General features: G+C 39.1%; 1 protein-coding gene across 1 annotated transcript; it reads right to left on the bottom strand.

The window, feature by feature from the left end:
• Positions 1–8,184: 8,184 nt before the first annotated feature.
• mtf2 (metal response element binding transcription factor 2) lies at positions 8,185–19,344 on the bottom strand. Its single transcript, XM_063462624.1, has 15 exons — positions 19,078–19,344; positions 18,006–18,210; positions 17,767–17,848; positions 16,483–16,593; positions 16,226–16,326; positions 15,618–15,796; positions 15,424–15,519; positions 15,017–15,085; positions 14,645–14,768; positions 14,218–14,285; positions 13,925–14,095; positions 10,859–10,985; positions 10,626–10,684; positions 10,331–10,432; positions 8,185–10,144 (listed from the first exon to the last, which is right to left on the bottom strand). Exons 1-15 carry the CDS (start codon positions 19,080–19,082, stop codon positions 9,769–9,771), a joined length of 1,875 nt encoding a protein of 624 aa, XP_063318694.1. The 5' UTR covers positions 19,083–19,344; the 3' UTR covers positions 8,185–9,768.
• Between the last annotated feature and the right edge of the window lie 307 nt (positions 19,345–19,651).

Below are 19,651 nucleotides of genomic sequence, written 5' to 3'. Positions count from 1 at the left end.
GGTTGCAGTGAGGACAGGGGACTGTGCCTCACTGCCCTCCCCTTCTCGGAGAAACCCTTCTACAAAACAGTCGAGCCAAGAACTTTTTTTTTAAAATATATTTTTATTGAAATTTTCTGTTGTACAATACAAACAAATGTTTGAACACCCTCACATTCACACACCCATCCATACATCAAACCTGCCTACATTATATTCAAATGTAGAAATGAGCATAGTTCTCACAGTAATACAAAAATACAAGGAATTAGGATAAACAAGATTCTCCCCTCCTTTCCTTCTTCTTTTCCTTCTTTCTCATAAAGGTCCTTCACCTCCACTCCCTAAAATATCCTTACACTGTAAAATCTAATTAGTTCCCAGAACTCAAAAAAATTATGGAAACTCGTTGCCTCAAAAAAATTGAGTAAAGCTTAGCTAAAAATGACTAAGTTAGGACAACGTATTTATTTTGAGTACTCTGTACAAGCTCATTTGTTCCTAGAACTCAAAAAAATTGGATCAAGTTTACGTAAGATGACCAAGTTAGGGCAACTTACTCATTTTGAGTACACTGTACTCAAAATGTACACAGCCGTGTTAGTTCCCAGAACTCAAAAAAATTATGGAAACTCGTTGCCTCAAAAAAACTAAGTAAAGCTTACTTAGGATGACTGTTAGGACAACTTATACATTGCAAGTCTGCAGTATTAAGAATAACTTGATATTTCTGACTGTACAATACTAATTGTTAACCTACTGACAAACATTTCAAGTTCAACTAAATGAAAAAACAATTTGTGGTAACCTGATTATGACTAAAAATAATTAACAACACTTTTTGTAATGATGTTAAAATGAGCACAACTTTTATTTTCAAACACAACAAAGTACAACAGCCAACATACTGGACACTGTTCTGCTGAATAAAAATGATATTGCCATCACTGTTATAATCTTACAATGAAACAAAGTCTCAGATGTAATTATTCTGAAAATAAGTTTAGGCCTACCACAAGTTTGTTTTGTACTTACATTACTTATATAATCAAAATAAAATATTTATTGTTCTGTCACAAGTGCAGTCTCTAATTTAAACAACACATTTGTTTTTCATTCCAACACATGAGCTGGAATGTTGTATTATTTTAAGGATGCTTGTTTCCAGTCCAGGCATTACTGCCTGAATGACTGTCATGGATCGAGGTGATCCAAATGTAGGTGCAGAAGAAAGTCTTTAACTTCCCTTAAGTACAGTGGCAGTGGATGTGGGTTGGAGATGCAATGAGCTTGAACCTGCAGGCGACCATCTTCACTGACCACACCATCTGTGATGGAGGACTCATCTCTCCTGGTGTCCTGCAAGCAAACAATCATATTTTTTGGAACATGAACTTAATTGCTTTCTTAAAACATTTTTTTCTGCATTTGGTATAAAACAGACTCCAATTTAGACAATCTCAGGCTCCCTCCCCGCCGGAGAGGTGACATTCAATGTCCCAAATTCTCAGTCTAGATAGCCGTGACCACCACGCAACACACAATATTGTCATGAAAGCATCATTTTAAAAAGGGCTATGCAAACATGGGCAATAACTTTCATTCTAATGATGTGCAAAATGATTTGGGCACAAAACAAATTTTGCTGTTAGAAAACTTGCAGACTTCACTATATACAGTGTAGACCCTCTAAACTAAGTTTGAAGAAATGCAGACCAAACTGTTGTTGTTTGTTTACTTACACAGCATGTCTTGCAGAGTTAACTGGAGTCACAGCAACAGCATAGTGCAGTCATATCTCAAGTCTAATAACAGAAGACAGGAAAAGATCAGTAAAGAAACAACTTCCCCAAACCAAAGCACAAACAAAACAATAAGTAAAACAGGCTGATCTAAAGTATGATTAAAGTTCAGCCTGATTAATATAAATGTCACTGACAGTTGCTAATATATTGGAAAACCAAAATACTTACCACTGAGTTGATGTCTTTCTGTCCAACAACAGGAGTGCTGTGGTCCCGAGCCTCAAAGACAGTAAGAAGCAAGCAGAGGGAGAAAAAACAGAACATATTTCAGAAACTGATTTGATCCTTAATGGTTGTGCAATCATTGTAACATAGAGTTTGCTTATGTTGTTAAATAAAGGCTAGATTTGGCATTAATAGATGCCACAGATGTTCTAAAGCTGCCACAAAGCATGAAAAAATAGACGTCTCCGAAAACGTCGGAGCATTTTTGCAAATATGTGATGTCTTGATAAATCGAGCAGATATTTGAACTTTACACAGCTACATTCTCGCCTGAAAATATCTTAAAAGTTTATTTTGTGACCCAGAAAAAGTAGTAAGTTTTTTAGCCGCGCTCCTCCGCCATTGCCGCGCTTACAAGTGCGCACAGGCTCCGACAACCATGGCCGACAAATGCGATCCTCCTTTTCCCCAGATTACCCTTTCTGGGTCACAAAATAACCTTTTAAGATATTTTCAGGCGAGAATGTAGCTGAGTAATGCTCAAATATCTACTTGATTTATCAAAATATCACATATTTGCAAAAGTGCTTCCACGTTTTCGGAGAGCTCCGTTATCCACCCCCCACACCCACCCCACCCCTAACGGCTGCACCTCCCAAAGAATTTTGTCTGGGCTCTTATCTCACTTATTTATTTCAAACAATCAACAAAAAAATTCACCGACATAGTTTTATGTAAGGTTTTTAAGGCTGTGGTGTTAATTTTTAAGTAACATGAGCACAGCGGCAGCAGCAACGCTAGGCTAACACTAACTAGCTAGCAAGATTATAAACCTGGTGCTAAACTAAGAGAAGCCACAAAATCAGTTTGAATAAGAGTAAACATTTACTCACCAAGTCAGTGTATCAGGTAAAGATCCACAGCAATGACAACAATAATATCTCCAGGTTTGCTCAATATATTCCATAACAAATGCTGGCGCCATGAACATGCGGACTGATCCGGGAGGGAGGAGGACGGTAGTCACGTGGCATTTTCAAAACACATCTTTCATCCTTCCGCCCTGAGAAGCAAAATTTCCAGCTTACTTAGTTTTTCTAAGTTAGGACAGCTCAAATTAATCGAGTTTATCAGCATTTTTGCATAAAAAGTACTGGTAAGTTATTTAAATTGAGTTCTAATAACAAATTGATAAAAATTGAGTTCAGCCTATTTAATATTTTTAATTAAACACAATATTACATTTTACAGTGTATATGGCTTCCACGTATTCACAAAGTCCCATTGTTTGCCCTTGGCAATATATGTTAGTTTTTCCAGGCCTAGAGAGTCTGCAATTTCCTTCTTCCAGAGTCCCATGGAGGGAGCATCCATACTCTTCCAACATAGTGCAATGGCTCTTCTGGCTTGAAGTAGTCCATAGTCCAGTAATTTAGTTTGTTTTTCCGGTTGCTTAAATTCCCTTGGGTATATTCCAAGTACACAGAGTTTACCTTTTAAAGGGATTTTTACCTTAAACACTTCAGACAGACATTTGATAACATCTTTCCAAAATTCCTGGATTTTAGGACATTCCCATAGACAATGAAGAAGAGTTCCTTTTTCAACTAAACATTTAGTACAGATGTCTGGAATATCATTGGACATATGATAAAGCTTGGCAGGTGTTATATAGGTTATTGTTGGTTCCAGTCATTTTCATCCATGTCCTCTTGGATCTCCCTTCTCCAAGCATCCAGCTTATCTGCTGCTGAGTCTTTGGAGGAAAGCATCAATAAATTATAATATATAGAGAGAAAACCTTTCCCCTTTGTATTCTTAACACATACCTCCTCTATTTTTGTTAATGGTGGAATTCAGCAATCATTTGCAGTTTTGATGACAAATGATTTTTCAATTGTAAATATTTTAAAAAGTGTTTGGGGGTATTAAATGTTTTTTTACATAACTGATCAAATGTGAGCAACATGCTGTCTGCATATAGGTCTTTAACTTTTTGAATGCCTTTATTTTTCCATATTTTAAATCCTCCATCATATTTACGAGGCGTGAACTTTTCATTTCCTCAAATAGGGGTGAATTGCGAAAGCGATGGAGGATCGCCCACATGTTTATGTGCTGCATGCCAAATTATAATTGTGTTATTCAAGAAAGGGTTCTTTATATTCTTTTTAATGTCTTAGTGTCTGAAGAATATAGAAAAGTGTGTAAGGGAAGATCTGGAACAGATTTTTGCTCAATACCAACCCAGGCTGGAGGTGTTGTTGGTCAAAAATAATGGGTGGCCGATGTTAGTTGGGCAGCCATACAATACCATCTGAGGTTGGGGACTTGGAAACCTCCTCTTTCATAGGGCAAGTAAAGTAGTTTTAAGTGGAGCCTTGCCTTCCTATTATTCCAAATAAATTGGTTAAATAGTTTGTTTAAACTGTAAAAAAATGAAGTTGGTAGAGGCAACGGAAGTGTTTGGAAATAATATAAAAATGTTGGTAAAATTGTCATTTTTAGGATATTTATCTGGCCTATCATAGATACAGGCAGGTTTATCCAACGGTTTAGCGTTTCCGTGACATCTTCTTACAAGGGGATCATAATTGATTGAGGTTATGTCCTTCAGGCTTGGGGTAATCATAATGCCTACATATTTAGCCTGTTGTAGTTGTTTTAAATGGGGTGGCCACAACAGGCCGCCTTCTTTCTTTCTCATTAAGAAACATTAATCTGATTTAGAATTGTTAATTTTGTATCCTGAAAATTCTCCAATTTTTTTTTTATTAATGCTACTAAAATAGGGATACTATCTTTCAGATTAGTCAAAAAAAATATAATATCATCTGCAAATAAAGAAATTAGATGGTCTCTTCCTCTAATTCTGGTACCTGATATTCCTGTATTTGCTCTCACAGCTATGCCTAGAGAGTCTATTGCTAACACAAAAAGAATTGGTGAAAGAGAAACCCTTCTACAAAACAGTCGAGCCAGGAACTTGTGACTTCTGAATGTCCTGGTGAGCCTCCACCATTTACAGGTGGGTGCAGCCTGGACTGTCTGGAGACAGACCAGACCAGCTGCACCACACAGGCACTTCAAACCTCATCTGATGACAGATGCCATATATATATATATATATATATATATATATATATATATATATATATATATATATATATATATATATATATATATATATACATATATATATATATATATGAAGATTAAGTTTTGGGGCTTTTTGGGGCTTTTTTAAAAACTCAAGGAGCGAGGTACTGTGGGACCGCCTCCCACCTCCCGCCCCTCAGCGGCCCCACTGTGGCCTCTCCTTCTGACAGGAACTGCCTACAAAGCAGGTATGAATGATGCCTGATTGGACATACACAATTCACAAGTACCTGGCTGTCACGGGGCTGTCACAGGTTTTCCGTCATGGGTTGCGCCGAGGACGGGGGACTGTGCCTCACTGCCCTCCCCTTCTCGGAGAAACCCTTCTACAAAACAGTCGAGCCAGGAACTTGTGACTTCTGAATGTCCTGGTGAGCCTCCACCTTTTACAGGTGGGTGCAGCCTGGACTGTCTAGAGACAGACCAGACCAGCTGCACCACACAGGCACTTCAAACCTCATCTGATGACAGAAGCCATATATATATCTATATATAGATATATATATGAAGATTAAGTTTTGGGGCTTTTTTAAAATCTCAAGGAGCGAGGTACTGTGGGACCGCCTCCCGCCTCCCGCCCCTCAGCGGCCCCACTGTGGCCTCTCCTTCTGACAGGAACTGCCTACAAAGCAGGTATGAATGATGCCTGATTGGACATACACAATTCACAAGTACCTGGCTGTCACGGGGCTGTCACAGGTTTTCCGTCATGGGTTGCGCTGAGGACGGGGGACTGTGCCTCACTGCCCTCCCCTTCTCGGAGAAACCCTTCTACAGAATAGTCGACACCCCCTCTAACCCTAGCCCTACCTACAAGAACAACATAAAAAGAAAGAAAACAAACCTCAGAAACATGCAGGGTTACAGGAGACGGCAGCACTGCAGAAGTGAGGACAGGCAGCTGTTTGAAATAGATAAAACAATACATACAAACACTCACACAGACACACAAACACACTGACAGAAAAGAAGTAAAGAGAGAGAGAAAGTGGTTATCAAGCAAATGAGGTACATACATATATACAAATAAAGAACAACAAAAAAAGGGAGAAAGCAAACCACAGAAACATGCAGGGTTGCAGTAGATAGCAGCACTGCAGAGGTGAGGACAGGCAACCAGGTGAGCCTGTGTGAGTGTGAATTTCAGTCCTATATATGACTTTGTACCAGAGAATGTGATGACATCACAGGCCCTTTGATTTCTTTTGATGTGATGGCCGAATGGCTGGCTATTCTACCACAAATGCAGTAAAAAAACAAAAAAAACAAAATATGTTTTAAATTTTAATGCAAAACATAAGTTTAATAAGTGCTTAATAAAAACAAATCCTACCCAAAGTAGAAGACAACCTTTTAATGGAAAAGTATTAGACATTCAAGAGATTCTCACTCAAAATAACTTCTTTCATAATGTAAACTAGGACATGTAGAAAACTATTATAAAAATATTTATTAACACTATCCAATGACCAGCATATTTTTGTGTGTTACTGAATGTCTTTCCCCTAAGCAACCACTCACTGCCTGGGGTACAGCATGTCATCTATGTTTTGTTTTAAATTCAGTTTCATTGCTGAAACAAAAATCAACAGGTTGTTGAGGGAGACTTTAATAGAGGATTACTAACTCTTACTATCATATCCAGTATGAAAAAAATCTGTATAAATTCAGCATAATGTATTTGTTTTTCATTTGAATAATCCAAGTATGAAAACTAAATATCACAGGAGATCTTATGAGACCACAAACACTGACAAGGTCCAGTTCAGAGACACAGGTTTAGCTGAGGTAAAGCCTAGAGGACAGCTAGCAGCTGCACCCATGAATGTCACAAAGAGCAGCCTTTCCATGCCTGACTCTGCATAACTGTAAGCACTGAGAAATTTTAAATGATGAGTCATCTAAAGAAATCATCTTGTGCACAGTTGTTATAAAGGGAAAAATAAACATTTGCTGATCTGCCCCTGCCCCTCATAATTTCAACATTATGAGTAAATTAATGCAGGTATGAGAATCAGACCTCAGCTGTTGTCGTCTCATACTGTTATGTCCCTGCCTGTTAACCTGTGGATCGTTTTCCTCTTGCTTTTTGCCTGTATTTTGTACTTTTGACTTTGTATTTTTTATTGAATTTGTTAGGTGTTTTCAAATGTGCTTATTAAAAAACGGTATTAAATGTATGGGTGGGTTTAAAAAAAATGTGATTCAAATCTATTTTAGCTTGAATAACACAATGATTAATTAAATCCTGAATAGACTTTTAAATATAAATGTATTTTCCCAGAAGCGCCAGAATCTCAGGTTAAAGCTCACAAAGCTATTTCAACAACCACCAAACTGCTAAAATAGTCATTCATGTTTTTCTGTTTTATCCTCAGTTACTTTGACACAAATGCGTCTGCTGTGATGCTTACACCTCTGATGAAGTCTCACAAGTGTTGTACTGTTAAATTATCAGATTCAAAATATGTCTGAGAATCAAATTTGAATTGATTATAGAAATCAGTGGTGATACCCAGCCATAGTTACCACAGGTGAACCTCAAAGTGGAGCTAGACATGAGAAACAGGACAGTTGAAAATATCTGACTTTATTAATCCTTTAACAAAACAGGTTTTCAAAAATCACATCAACCTATATAATGATGTATAAAAATGTAATAAGAAAAATCTCAAAAGACAAAGCAGACATTACATGTATGTTCTTTGGCTACAGAAGCCTGCTGGAAGCCAGTGGTAGCAACATGTCGGCTGAGACACTGACTGAGTAGAGAGTAGCTTGAAATACACTGACTATACCCCTACAAAGAAGACATGTCAGTGTCTGTCTGTTTTAACAAAAGCAGAAACATCTCCAAAAAGAGATACCAACTGAATACTCACCTATTGCAATGATATACAGCATTTTATATTCCAGTGATTGTGTTATGACCCAGTTTAAAACAAGTAGGTTTTGCAACAGACCACAAATGAGACTTATCAAAAACTTACATATGGAAATATGGTCAAAAGTAATGACACATGGAGGGTCGTCTTAAAAAAAAAAAAAATATATATATATATATATATATATATATATATATATATATATATATATATATAAAATAAAATACTGACGAGCAACACTATGAGAACAACTTACACTAAATCCTCCTGCCACACAGCGAAGAGACCTATGCATTGCAGTGACATTTTTGGGGCATATCCTGAGTGTGTAGACCACAAGGTGAACTTGACATGAAAGCAAAAAAACCAAAAACAAAACCCAAGTGCAATGTTTTTTGTTGCACACGCACACGCACACACACACACACACACATGCACGCACACACAAAACTGAGAGCCTGAGTCAAATGATCATAACGATGAACTTTCCTTCTGTTGAGTCATGTGGTCCAGTTAAATACGCAAACAGCTTTAACAAGGACTAACATGCATAGGGAACAGTTCTGAACTCCTGGTGGGTATATAACATTCATTTTATGCAGGATTTTATTTTACTATCAGACAAAATTAAAAACCAAAAAACAAGTTAGGTTCTTTAATTCAAATCAAAACACTTTAAAAAGGAGATTTATGTAAGACAAAAACAAAGTGACACAATTTACCAAGAATGCCCTTATATGTGGGCTTGTGAATTTTAGAGATTAATTATAAGAATCCCACGCTTGAATTTAAACTATTAGGAGTAGACGAATACATTTTTAAAAATTGAGAACGTTACCATACATGACAAATACTGCCTTGTATAAGCTGAAATGATCCAACTGTTACTGAAAATGAGCTGGCGACCTAACGGATATTCCATCAACTTGATGTGTGAAGTGAATCCACGATTAAAATAACAAAAGACTGCCCCGCTGAACAGAAAAGTCAAGAGACAGAACAAGTAGAAAGGGTAATAATCAATGTAGTATACTTCTATATAAAACAATAAACATTTGCAGCAGCACATCTCTTTTGCTTCGAGTTTCTCCTTAACCGCTCACAAACGAGCACTTTCCAACACAGAGCTGAACGACATGCCTGCCAAAGGCACTGAGAGGTACTCGTAGCTGGGACTAGAGAGAGACGGGGCACGACTGTGGGTGCAGATTATTATTTACCTCATTTGGTGGTGGGGGAAAAAAAAAAAAAAAAAAGCATTAGTTAATAAAACTTCCCCCTCTTTCTCTTATCCTCCAAGATAACACTTAAAGATATTATTTGAAAAAAAAAAAAATACAACGTTACAGTTATTATTAACGTGTCTTGAAATGAAAGCATATCACTGGATTAAGCACAATAACAGATCACTGAAAGCCTACAGGTGCAGTATACAGATCAATGAATTGCATCTGAATAAAGGGGGTGTTCTCTGTAAACACTCAAACCTGTTAGTTGAAGTTGGAACCACAGCAGCACAAAAATGCTGTGCTATTGTGACAACTTTGTGCTGTCCATGAAACTGTTTAAACACATATACGGTGTGTATAACTGTAAAAGTCACGCTGGACTGGACTGAACCAGTAGGCTTTGCAGTAAGCAGAACTTGCTCCTGTCCAAACTAAATAAAGGCATATAATCAGTTAATGCTCTGAATACACACGTCCTCAGCACAGACATAAATGTCCCACGGGTGCTGGTGAAAAGTTAGAAGTGACGAGCGACACGTGACAAACCTACGAGGCAGTGACTCCTTCCCACTCCACCAAGTACTGCACCTTGCCATCAAGGGTGACCCGTCGGGCCAGAACTTTGTACTTCTCCCCGCAGGCCAGACGTCCCGCTGCTCCAAAATAGTTGCTGATGGAGCTCTTTAGGTGGGTGAGCTGGCTGTTGGGGTCCATGCCGTGAATTATGTCTGCAGAGTGAAGCCCTGGGAGGGAGCTCAACAACTCTGTGGCTGAGGGGTGTGGGTCTGCGTAGCTGGGAGGGGGGATGTCTGGGGTGGGGGGCTGGGGGACCCTCCGTGGCCGTCCACGTTTACGTTTTAAAGGTGGAGGGGAAACAGGCATGATGGGGGCTGCTGTACGTGTCTTGCTGGAGCTGCAGAGGCTGGAGGGTGTTTGATAGAAAAAAAGAGGAAGTTAAAAAAATGCTGTTAATTCAAAGAGCAACAATAAAAAAACAGACTACAGAAAATTAGGAAAACAAGACTTTAAGGTCTACAGCCATGCAAGTCTGAGTTTGTACCCAGCACAATTCTACTTTCAGTGCAGTGCAAACATCAGGCAGGCATACCTGGACTGTCTTGAAATGCTAGTTGAGGTAGTTTCTGAAGTGCTCAGGGCGCCAATGGATTCCACATCTGAAGTTTTTAAAGACAGCAGAGACCTGTCACTCCTGGCGGTTTGGGGGAAGGTAAAAGATTAAAACATTATGGTTCTTGTTATGTTACAGTGAATCAAGCAAATCAAAGAATAAACACATTGTGTTTGTGATTGATAATTCAATTGGCTTTTGCCCAAATCTTCACCCTAACAAAGCTGAACAATTCTGATTGCTTTAGAACTACAGTTTATAATTGCCTACTTACTTGACAGATGTAAAGTGATCCAAAGCATGGGGCTCTAACGGTGGTGGTTTCCTGATTTCCTGTCAAAGCAAAGGAAAAAAAAACCCCAAAAGATGGTTTCTTCTCATATAACACCAACAGTAAATGTCTAACACCCATACAAAATACCAATGCAAAAATACCCATCCCTCCATGCACACACCCCAGCTCACGCCCACTAAGACACACACATGCACACGCACACACAAACACACCTGGGACGAGGGCTCACTGGAGCGTTGTGGTTTAGCCAGAGTCTCCAGAGAGCGTGCTCCTTGCTTCCTCTTTCTTTTCTTCTTTTTCTTCTTCTTCTCTGTGCCATTGGTAAGAGCACTGGGACTTCTAGAGCAACAACAAACATTCAGAACAGTTTTACATATAAAGGCAGTTGTGCCTGAAATAACAGTGAAACTGTTAGGCAGTTCATGTGTTATGTAAACTGTTAGGACACCCTTGAAAATCAAATTCTTAGCCACCCTATGAAATTTGGAAAACTTTGTCTTTATTTATTTATTTATTTTAAACAGAGCAAGAAGTTTTCAAACATATTTCTAAACATATTTTCTTTAGAAATTAATAACAGAATGGTTTCAGGAAAAAAAAGTCCAAAAAACCCACTGCTGTGCAGTGATCAACTCTTATTCTCAATTTTGTAAAACCAAGTTAAAACTGTGGGTTATCTTCCAATTTACACACAGTACAAAACCTTTGGTGAGGATTTGAGCTTCACTTGAGAACGAATCATGCCAAAAGCAAAAGAAATCAGTTTAGACTTGAGAAAAAGAATTCATCCTCACAAAGAAGGAAACAGATATTCAAAATTATCACAGCGTTTCCAAGTATCAAGAACTGGAATGAGAAGTACCATCAAGAAATTCAAAGAGCCAAACAATACAGAACAAGCCTGGCAGAGGTAGGAAATGAAAGATTTCAACAACTTTGGAAAGAAAACTAGTGAAGACTCCAGAACAACTGCCAAGACACGAGTGCATGACTTGACCAAATCAGGAATTGTAGTCTCAACGAAGATGATCACTGGAACCCTGCAAGGTTTCAGACCAAGAAGAACTCCACTTTTGCAGAACAGACACTTTCAAGACAAACTGAATTATGCCAAGGACAAGCTGGATAAAGTTGCATCCTTTGGTCAGATTAGATTAAACTAGAGTGCTTTGACCACAGAGATGCCGCTTATTTTTGGAGAGAAGGGAGAGGCACAGCAACACTGTCCCCACAGTGAAACGTGGAGGTGGAAGTTTTATGCCGTGGGGATTTTTCAGTGTGTCTGGATCTGGGATTAAGGAAGGAAGATGTGAAGATTTTAAAAGAAATCCCCAAGCAGTCAACAGCAAAACTGGGTCTTTGCTTCGTCTTCCAACATGACAACGACCCACAACATACGTAGCTCTTGGTAAAAAACCACCTCCACAAGACCAAAATGAGCTTTACTGACTGGCCTGTACAAAGCTCCGACTTGAATCCCACTGAAAATCTGTGGGGTGAACTAAAGACCAACATCCATTTGAGAAGACAATCAAATATGGAGGAGCTTAAGAGATTTAAGATTGGGCTGGGATTGCTCAGGAGTTGTGTGCGAGACTTGTTGAAAACTACAACAACAACTACTGCATGCTGTTATCAAGCAAAAGAAGGATAACTGAATATTAGCAACAGGGGTGCTAATATCAATCCTGCTAGTTTTGGTGAAATAGTCTTGTTTCATGTGCAAAGAAGAATAATTTCATAATTTGGAAAAACTATGTTATAAATTCCTCACTCTGTTTAACAGTAGTTAGAAAATAGTTCACAAAAATGGCATTTTTATAGGGGGGCTAAAATTCTGTCCTCATCTGTAGATCACAAGAGGCATCGTTTTTGTTTTAGACTAAAACAAACAAAATGCTCTTATAATACTTTAAAAAAATCCCACTCTTAAATTAAATTAACAAGGTAAGGGGGCACAGCTAAAAAAAAAGAAGTTTTTTTTGGTCCTTTACTTCGTCTAACACCAGCAATTTCTAAATTGTGCATGTAATGATGAACTATAGAAAAACAAACAACAGGAGTTTTAGTAGCAAATAATCATCTCTCTTCTACTATAGGTTGTATATAAAAGATGGAGAGGCTTCAAGGTAAAGTGGTGAAAAGTGAAGCCAATGTGAACCTGGCCATTCTTTCTAATGGCCAGCAGGGGGAGACTCCTGTCACTACAAAAGATGCCACACTATGTGACAAGTCCATGACCTTGTGGCTCTACATCTCATTTTATTTATGACTTGACTAACGATTTCCCGACAGGTTTATGTTTCAGTCACTAGTTTCAAGTCTACTAGTCAAGAATACAACATGAGAAATGACATAAACAATGATCCCATTTTGAGTCAGATCAAACATAAAGCAGCGCACAGCGACCAAGTAAATTAAAAGTAAGTACAGTATGAGTGTTCCGTGTCAACTTTTCGGTCAGCTCCTCTGAGTCTTGTTTCAAAAAACACAACGTGGCAAGGAGCACCAAACACAAGGCTTCAAAATGCTATTTCAGAAACCAATGGGGGGGGGGGGGGGGGGGATGTCACAACGGCTAGGTCCATCTTTTATAGACAGTCTAAGGGCTTCATGGTGACATGGTGGGAAAGTAGGGCTTTATGAAACAGGTGCTGTATAGCTCCTGTTACAAGGTTAAGTTACTTTATTTACTGTTAAAGTGTTAAATAAACATTTTCATTGAGGAAAAAAAAGGAAAAAAACTACCTAGGTAACTTTAGTGCCTGCATTTGACTTATGTGTCACTTCTATTGCACTATAATACTACTACTGCTGCTGCTACCACCTTAGGGCAACAGATTCACACTTCAAACTTAGCTTAGCATGTCATCAATGTCAGCACTTCACTGGAAAAATATAGAAAATGTCTTTCATTTGTATTCATCGAAGCTGCACCCGGCAAGGTGCAATCACCAATATAATGTTCAGTATTTTTTTGGCCCCATAGCGTCATAAATATCTTTATCTCAAACTTCCTTGAAAAATGGTGATACAACTTTCAGGCTTAATCCCCCACCGCTACTCTACATTACGTGCTCTAAGCTCCTCCCACCAGACAAGCATAATCGTTATAAGTACTAACAATAAGCAGATGCCAACTTTTTGCTTTTATTCTGAATCAATCTTTAGATCTCCCTACATGGACCTAGCATTAATGAGTTCTATACAGGATCAGGTTAACACAGTATCCAGTGGGCACCTTTAACTTTAGGGCATCGACACGTTTCATGTCTAACCTGATGGCGGACAGTGCTTTAGTGGACTTGCATCCCTTGATGGTTATCTCATGTGAAGCCTTCTCCATCACTCTGCTGGTTGGCTCGTCACAGTTGGGGGGAACAGGAGGAAAACGGATCCTCAGGCCAAACAAGTGCTTCTTTTTCTTCACCTCCTTTCCTGACATGAACCTGGAAGACGGTGTAAAGGTGGCCATGTAAAAACATGGAGTCTGTGCAAATACTGGGAGATATTTGAGGCACTTTGATGTTGTCATCAGCATAAAGATTTCAAGAACAGCAGATAAACTTACATGCAGCTATTATTGTTAAGCGCCTCCAGAACATTTTCATATCGCTCTGATCGTGGAGTGTTGGCGAGCTGTAGACACAGGAAAGACATTGTACAAGAAAAAAGTTAAATATTTAAAAATCCAAATGGGGGCCAGGTTATTTCTATTTGGGAAATAACCCTCTACTAGGATTACCTAACACTGTGGCTTTCAGACCACCAATCAACCTGATGCATTAAGCAGCTACAAAAAAACAAAACAAAAACAAACAAACAAACAAACAAAAAAAAAACAACACTGACTTGTGTGGCTGCCAATTCCTGACATCCTGTTCCAAATCTAACAAGTAAACATGGATGGGACATGAAATGAAATATGAATAATAGAAGAAAAAAAAAATCTGTTGGTCTACAATTGGTCACTGGTGCATTACATAACTTATCTTTACCTCCCCCAGCTGCAGCAGCTCCCAGTTATCATTGATGTACACCATCAGGTCCATTTCTGAGTCAAAGTACTTCTTCTTGTGGATCACACTCAGGTTGTAGAGGCTCAGGTGTGCGACATCCTTCCTGAAATATTTCAGTAAATACTGTTTCTTTCAGTCTGTCTTTAAAAAAAAAATAATACTAATATAAAGACACCAAATATGTTTGCTGGAGTCACAAGATTTAATTACAGAGGTGGAGTAAAAGTTTATCACAGCTCTCTAGCCCTGGGCGTCAAAGGTAGCAGAGCTTTTAAGAAGAAGAAGAAATGCTTGTGTAATTTAATATAATAAAAAGCCAGCTGTGTGTGTCAAAGTACAAGTTCCTCTTACCAGCTGAGAGGCAGACGGCTGAGGTACTCCGGTCCACCATTGCAAACCGAACAAACAAACACATAAAACCTGAAGGCAAAAATAAAAAGGCCTCAGGCAACAAGAACACAATATAAAGTTTAACATAAAAACCTAGCTATGCTCTAGCTGACTGTCCACTGAGACACGTTTCTTTTTACCATTCTGTTTGTGTGCACGCACTTTTTCCAAAACTTGACTTAAAAACTGAATATTACCCAGAAGTATATTCACCATCATTTCAAGACCAATTTAAATAGGCTGCCCTTGTTCTCCAAAGCCACACTTTTGCAGGCCATTGGGGAGCAGACTTGAATATGTACAACAATACAGTCAAGATCCACTTTCGAGTGTAAAACATTTACATTAGAAGCAGTAAATATGGTCACCTATCTCCGTAGAGCATTGGCATCTGTAAGCAATGGAGACAGGCTTCGTGGAACCATTGCTGACACATGTTGCACTGCAGCATCTTCAGGTACCAGCTGCAAGCAAACAGAATATGAACATTATAACTTTCGTGGACATGGGAACATTTCCATCCAAGCTCTTCACTCTTTCCAGAATATGCAACGTCACTCACTCTCCTGGACCACCACAGTAGCAGTAGCACTGCTGGGTGTTGGTTTTGTGGCCGTGGTCCCACACCAGCTCCTCCAGCACGTATGGGAAGGACAGGTGTAGCTCCATGTGCTGCGGCTCCTGCTGTTCCTGCGGCAGAAAGCCTTTAGCAGACGCCCCTCTTCTGTGTGGACCACCCGTCTGCAAAGCAAACAAACAAAAAACATGTTTTTCCCACCAAAATAAATACATAAAATAAAATTTGGTAAACACATATAAAGAGGTGCTTTTTAAAGCTGGTAAGCTCTTTAGAACATTTTTTAATTTCTCCATAAATATTTGGGGATTTTTCAATAAATAAATGACCTCAGAATAGTAAACTATTCTGAGGTCAATCATTCACTTAATTGGGTTTCTTAATCTTGGGACATTTTATTTTGGGCTCATACAAACTTTAAAGCCTCAGTCACTTTTATTCACTCCATAGCAATCTATGAAGTCTCTTATGATTTACAAACAAAGCAAGTAATGCACTCTCCAAAACAGACATGTGTCATGTTAACAAACTCGTCTAAACCACTTGTTCAAGGTAAATGTTTGACGTAATTCTTCTTAAAGAAAAATCTGTACCTTAGCGAGAGAAGTGAGCTCACACTCTGAGCAAAGCCACTTGTCATCAGAGTCGATGACAGCAGCATCGATGACAGGGGAGTGACACCGCTGGTGGTAGCCTAAAACACAAATGAACACATCCGTAATGGCCAGAGATTAGAGCCCAGCAGATGAATAAATAAACTACTGAGACTGGCTGTTTAAATGGGTTACAAATATCATATAAAATAACTGTTTCTGGCTTATGTTGGAACATCAAAGACGACAAATGATACCTTGTCCACACTTGTCACAAATGACAATCTCGTTGGGTTCCTCTGAAGTTTCGTCTTGGCATATGGAGCACACAATGTCATCGTCGTCGTCATCCTCATCATCTTCTTCCCCTAAACAGCAGCAAAGTCATGAAGGTAAGCAACTAAAGTTTCAGATTAATGGTGGTATGACTAGGGGTATAATTTAGAGCAGCTTTCAGTCAAACGAGGTCAGAGGAGTACACCGAGTCATCACAAGAACAAAAGACAGCCCTCTCACAGCATCTTTTGCTGCTGTGAGAAGGAGGACTCAAATTCACCCAGCTGAAACTAGAGAAAGGTGGCAGGGAAAATATTTTACAACCTGGATAAATAAAATCCAAACTGTCTGGTTATGGGGGGTGTGGGCGAAATCACGCTTCCATGTCCCTGAAGGTCTACACCAGGATACTAGAGAGAAGATTCCGTCTACTGGCTTAACTTTTGATTCAGCAGGAACAAAGCAGTTTTCATCCTGATTGCGGACAGTTTGCTGCCTTCATCCTCCTGAGGATATTCGAGGGTGTGGGATGCTTGTAATAACTATGTGGCTTTTGTGGACCTGGAAAGGGGATTTCTATTCAAACCAATTTTTTTTTCATGTAGTGCCAAATCACAGCAACAGTTGCCTCATATGGCTTTATCACACTTGCACTGGAATAGAATTTATAATAAGATTTTGACTGCATCTCATGTGGTGATTCTTTGTCATACTTTTTTTAATATATCACAGTTCAACTATCGAGATCAGGTTGAGTTTAAAAAATAAATAAATAAAAATTATCTCATAAATGCCAGAATGACAAGAAAAATCTTAACCAGATACTTCTCACAAATCGGTTACAGTCAAATGTGACGAATGTGTCTGATCATAGCTTCTTTGTGTCTTTCATTAATGCTTTATTCATGACCCATCCCATTTAAGAATAAAAATGAAGAATAAGTTTTTCTTAACACCATAATAGCTAAAGGGGCTTAAGTGGAGCGATAGCTGCCCGTCTGCATGTTAGCAATGCACTGCGACTGTACTGATACACTCTACAGTTAACTGTCAGTGTGAAGAGCAAGAGATAAGTAAGTCCTGGAAGAGGCAGACAGGTTTGCACAGCACAAATTGTGGATAACTGACTCCCCACCCTCTTTGCAATGGCTTACAGTATCTTTACTGCATATTATCTAGCAATTAAACTAAAATATATTGCACATTTTAAATGTCCCTTTGGGATCAATAAAGCAATTCTTATGCACCTCGAAGCCAACATTCACCTGTTTGAATATCCTTCCAAAGAACCCAAGACTTTGACCGATCCTCAAAAACCACAAAACATCGGTGCTTGTCCCGATCTATCTGAAAAACAAAACAAAGAAAGATTTACTTGTTTCCAGATGCGACAGGGGCAGATTTTGCTGCAGATGACCTATACTGATTTCAAGAGTTTTTCCGCCAACGCTCTCCACACAGTCCGTTTACCTGCATGCATCATATGCATCATCCTCACACTAACCTTTGCAATTGTTCCCAAGTAGAAAAGGCCATCTGACCACCGGGCCAGGACATCCTGTCCCTCTGAAAATCTGTCAGACATGCTGTCTTCTCCATACTCTCCCCTGGCAGAAAGGCTTGTGGGGGACAAGGACACAGCCTGCTGCTGCCGCTGCGGGGGATGAGCTCTGTGATGCACAGACAGGTGATCCACAACCCCTGAGTCTCTGAAAAACAGTGCAAGGCAAGAGAACAGAGGCAGACATGAATTTAGACTATGGAGTAAGCGGATATGGAATAAGTGCAAAGTTAATTTATGAGAATTTTTTTTTCTGCTTACTGTAAACAGATTGTAATTATTTATATGTGGTGTATTCTGATCCTCAAAAGAATACTAGTACAATTTAATGTATGTTATTGGCATTTTTTAACTGATAACAACCAGCAGAGTAACAGTCCTGTATGTGTAGCCCTCAAACACAAGGATGCATTGTGTGCTCGCAGAAGGGCTTACAAAAGAAAGAGTGAAACATGGCATTTCCTCTCCACTGGCTTTGAACAACAGGTGATTATACTCATAATTAGTGCTAATTGCTAATTAACCACATAGTCAGTAACATGGCTTCAATGCAATAAAAGACAAAAAACAAAAACCTAACCACCCTTTCAAAAATAAAGACCAATGTACTTACTACTGAACACTTCCATTCAACTACAAGTCTCAGTGACAGCTGATACTTTGATCATACTAATACAACATGTCATATTTCTAGCTTCTATTGCAAGTGTTATTAATTTCAGATATTAAGAAACTATTGATTTTTTTCCTTCGCCTTTAAACCCTGTCCTCCAATGCAGGTTTTCCTTTGTTCGGATAATGAGTGGACATGTTCAGTGCCAGCCACTTAGCAAAGATGAAAAAAGACAGCTTGGGATGCCGCTGCACGCTGATATAATGTCTTGTATATTAAATAGTAGGCAGCTGGGCGAGCTCAGCAGCGGGAATAATCCACATGCAAAGCCGTAACCCCAGCCAGGTCGCTGACCGTCGGATCCACACCCCCCCTAACGGGAGGAAAACATGACAACAATACCTCATTCGGTCACCTCCGTTTCCACAAACGACTCGTAAGACAAAAATAACCGGACAGAAGAGCCGCTCTTATCCCGCTCTTCGAGCAACTGAATTCACTTCTAAAGCTTGTCTGGAAAACATGCGGGGTTTGTGGCTTCCTCAGAAAATAACAAACGGTTCATTTTCCCCAAGCAAGTTCGCCATTTTGGTTTCCCGCTGATGATCGGGGAGTGCATTATGGGAAGAGCTTAAACGACTGCTGCTGGCTGTCTGTGCCGCGACGCTCACCTTTTTTTTCAAACATTTGAAATTGTAGGCAGGGCATTTAGTAAGCAAAACATATCCGCCCCTTAAAGAAGCATATTTTTTATTTTTTTAATTCTTTTAGTCGACGTTTTTCTGGAGGTGTTATGCGTAAATGTCTGCCTAAGAGAGACATTTTATATATAAAATATGTTTACTCAAAAACATCAGAGGTTTAACGACGCGATGTTTGATAAACTTGTGCAAAGTAGGACCACTTCATGGCGCTACAACATAACATGACGCTAACAGGTAATTTTTAATCAGACCTCCTGGCCGGAAGTTCTATG

This window comes from Pelmatolapia mariae, linkage group LG18 (assembly GCF_036321145.2).
Source record: "Pelmatolapia mariae isolate MD_Pm_ZW linkage group LG18, Pm_UMD_F_2, whole genome shotgun sequence".
Lineage (NCBI taxonomy): Eukaryota > Metazoa > Chordata > Actinopteri > Cichliformes > Cichlidae > Pelmatolapia > Pelmatolapia mariae.
This window is presented reverse-complemented; position numbering and strand designations above follow the sequence as displayed.

What these genes read in the sequence shown, in the direction of transcription:
- mtf2 (XM_063462624.1), bottom strand. An exon ending in AGCTCACTTCTCTCGCTAAG is followed by an intron (nt 15,797 to 16,225) that starts GTACAGATTTTT and finishes TTTGCTTTGCAG; the next exon opens with ACGGGTGGTCCACACAGAAG. An exon ending in AGCCGTCTGCCTCTCAGCTG is followed by an intron (nt 14,769 to 15,016) that starts GTAAGAGGAACT and finishes GAAATATTTCAG; the next exon opens with GAAGGATGTCGCACACCTGA.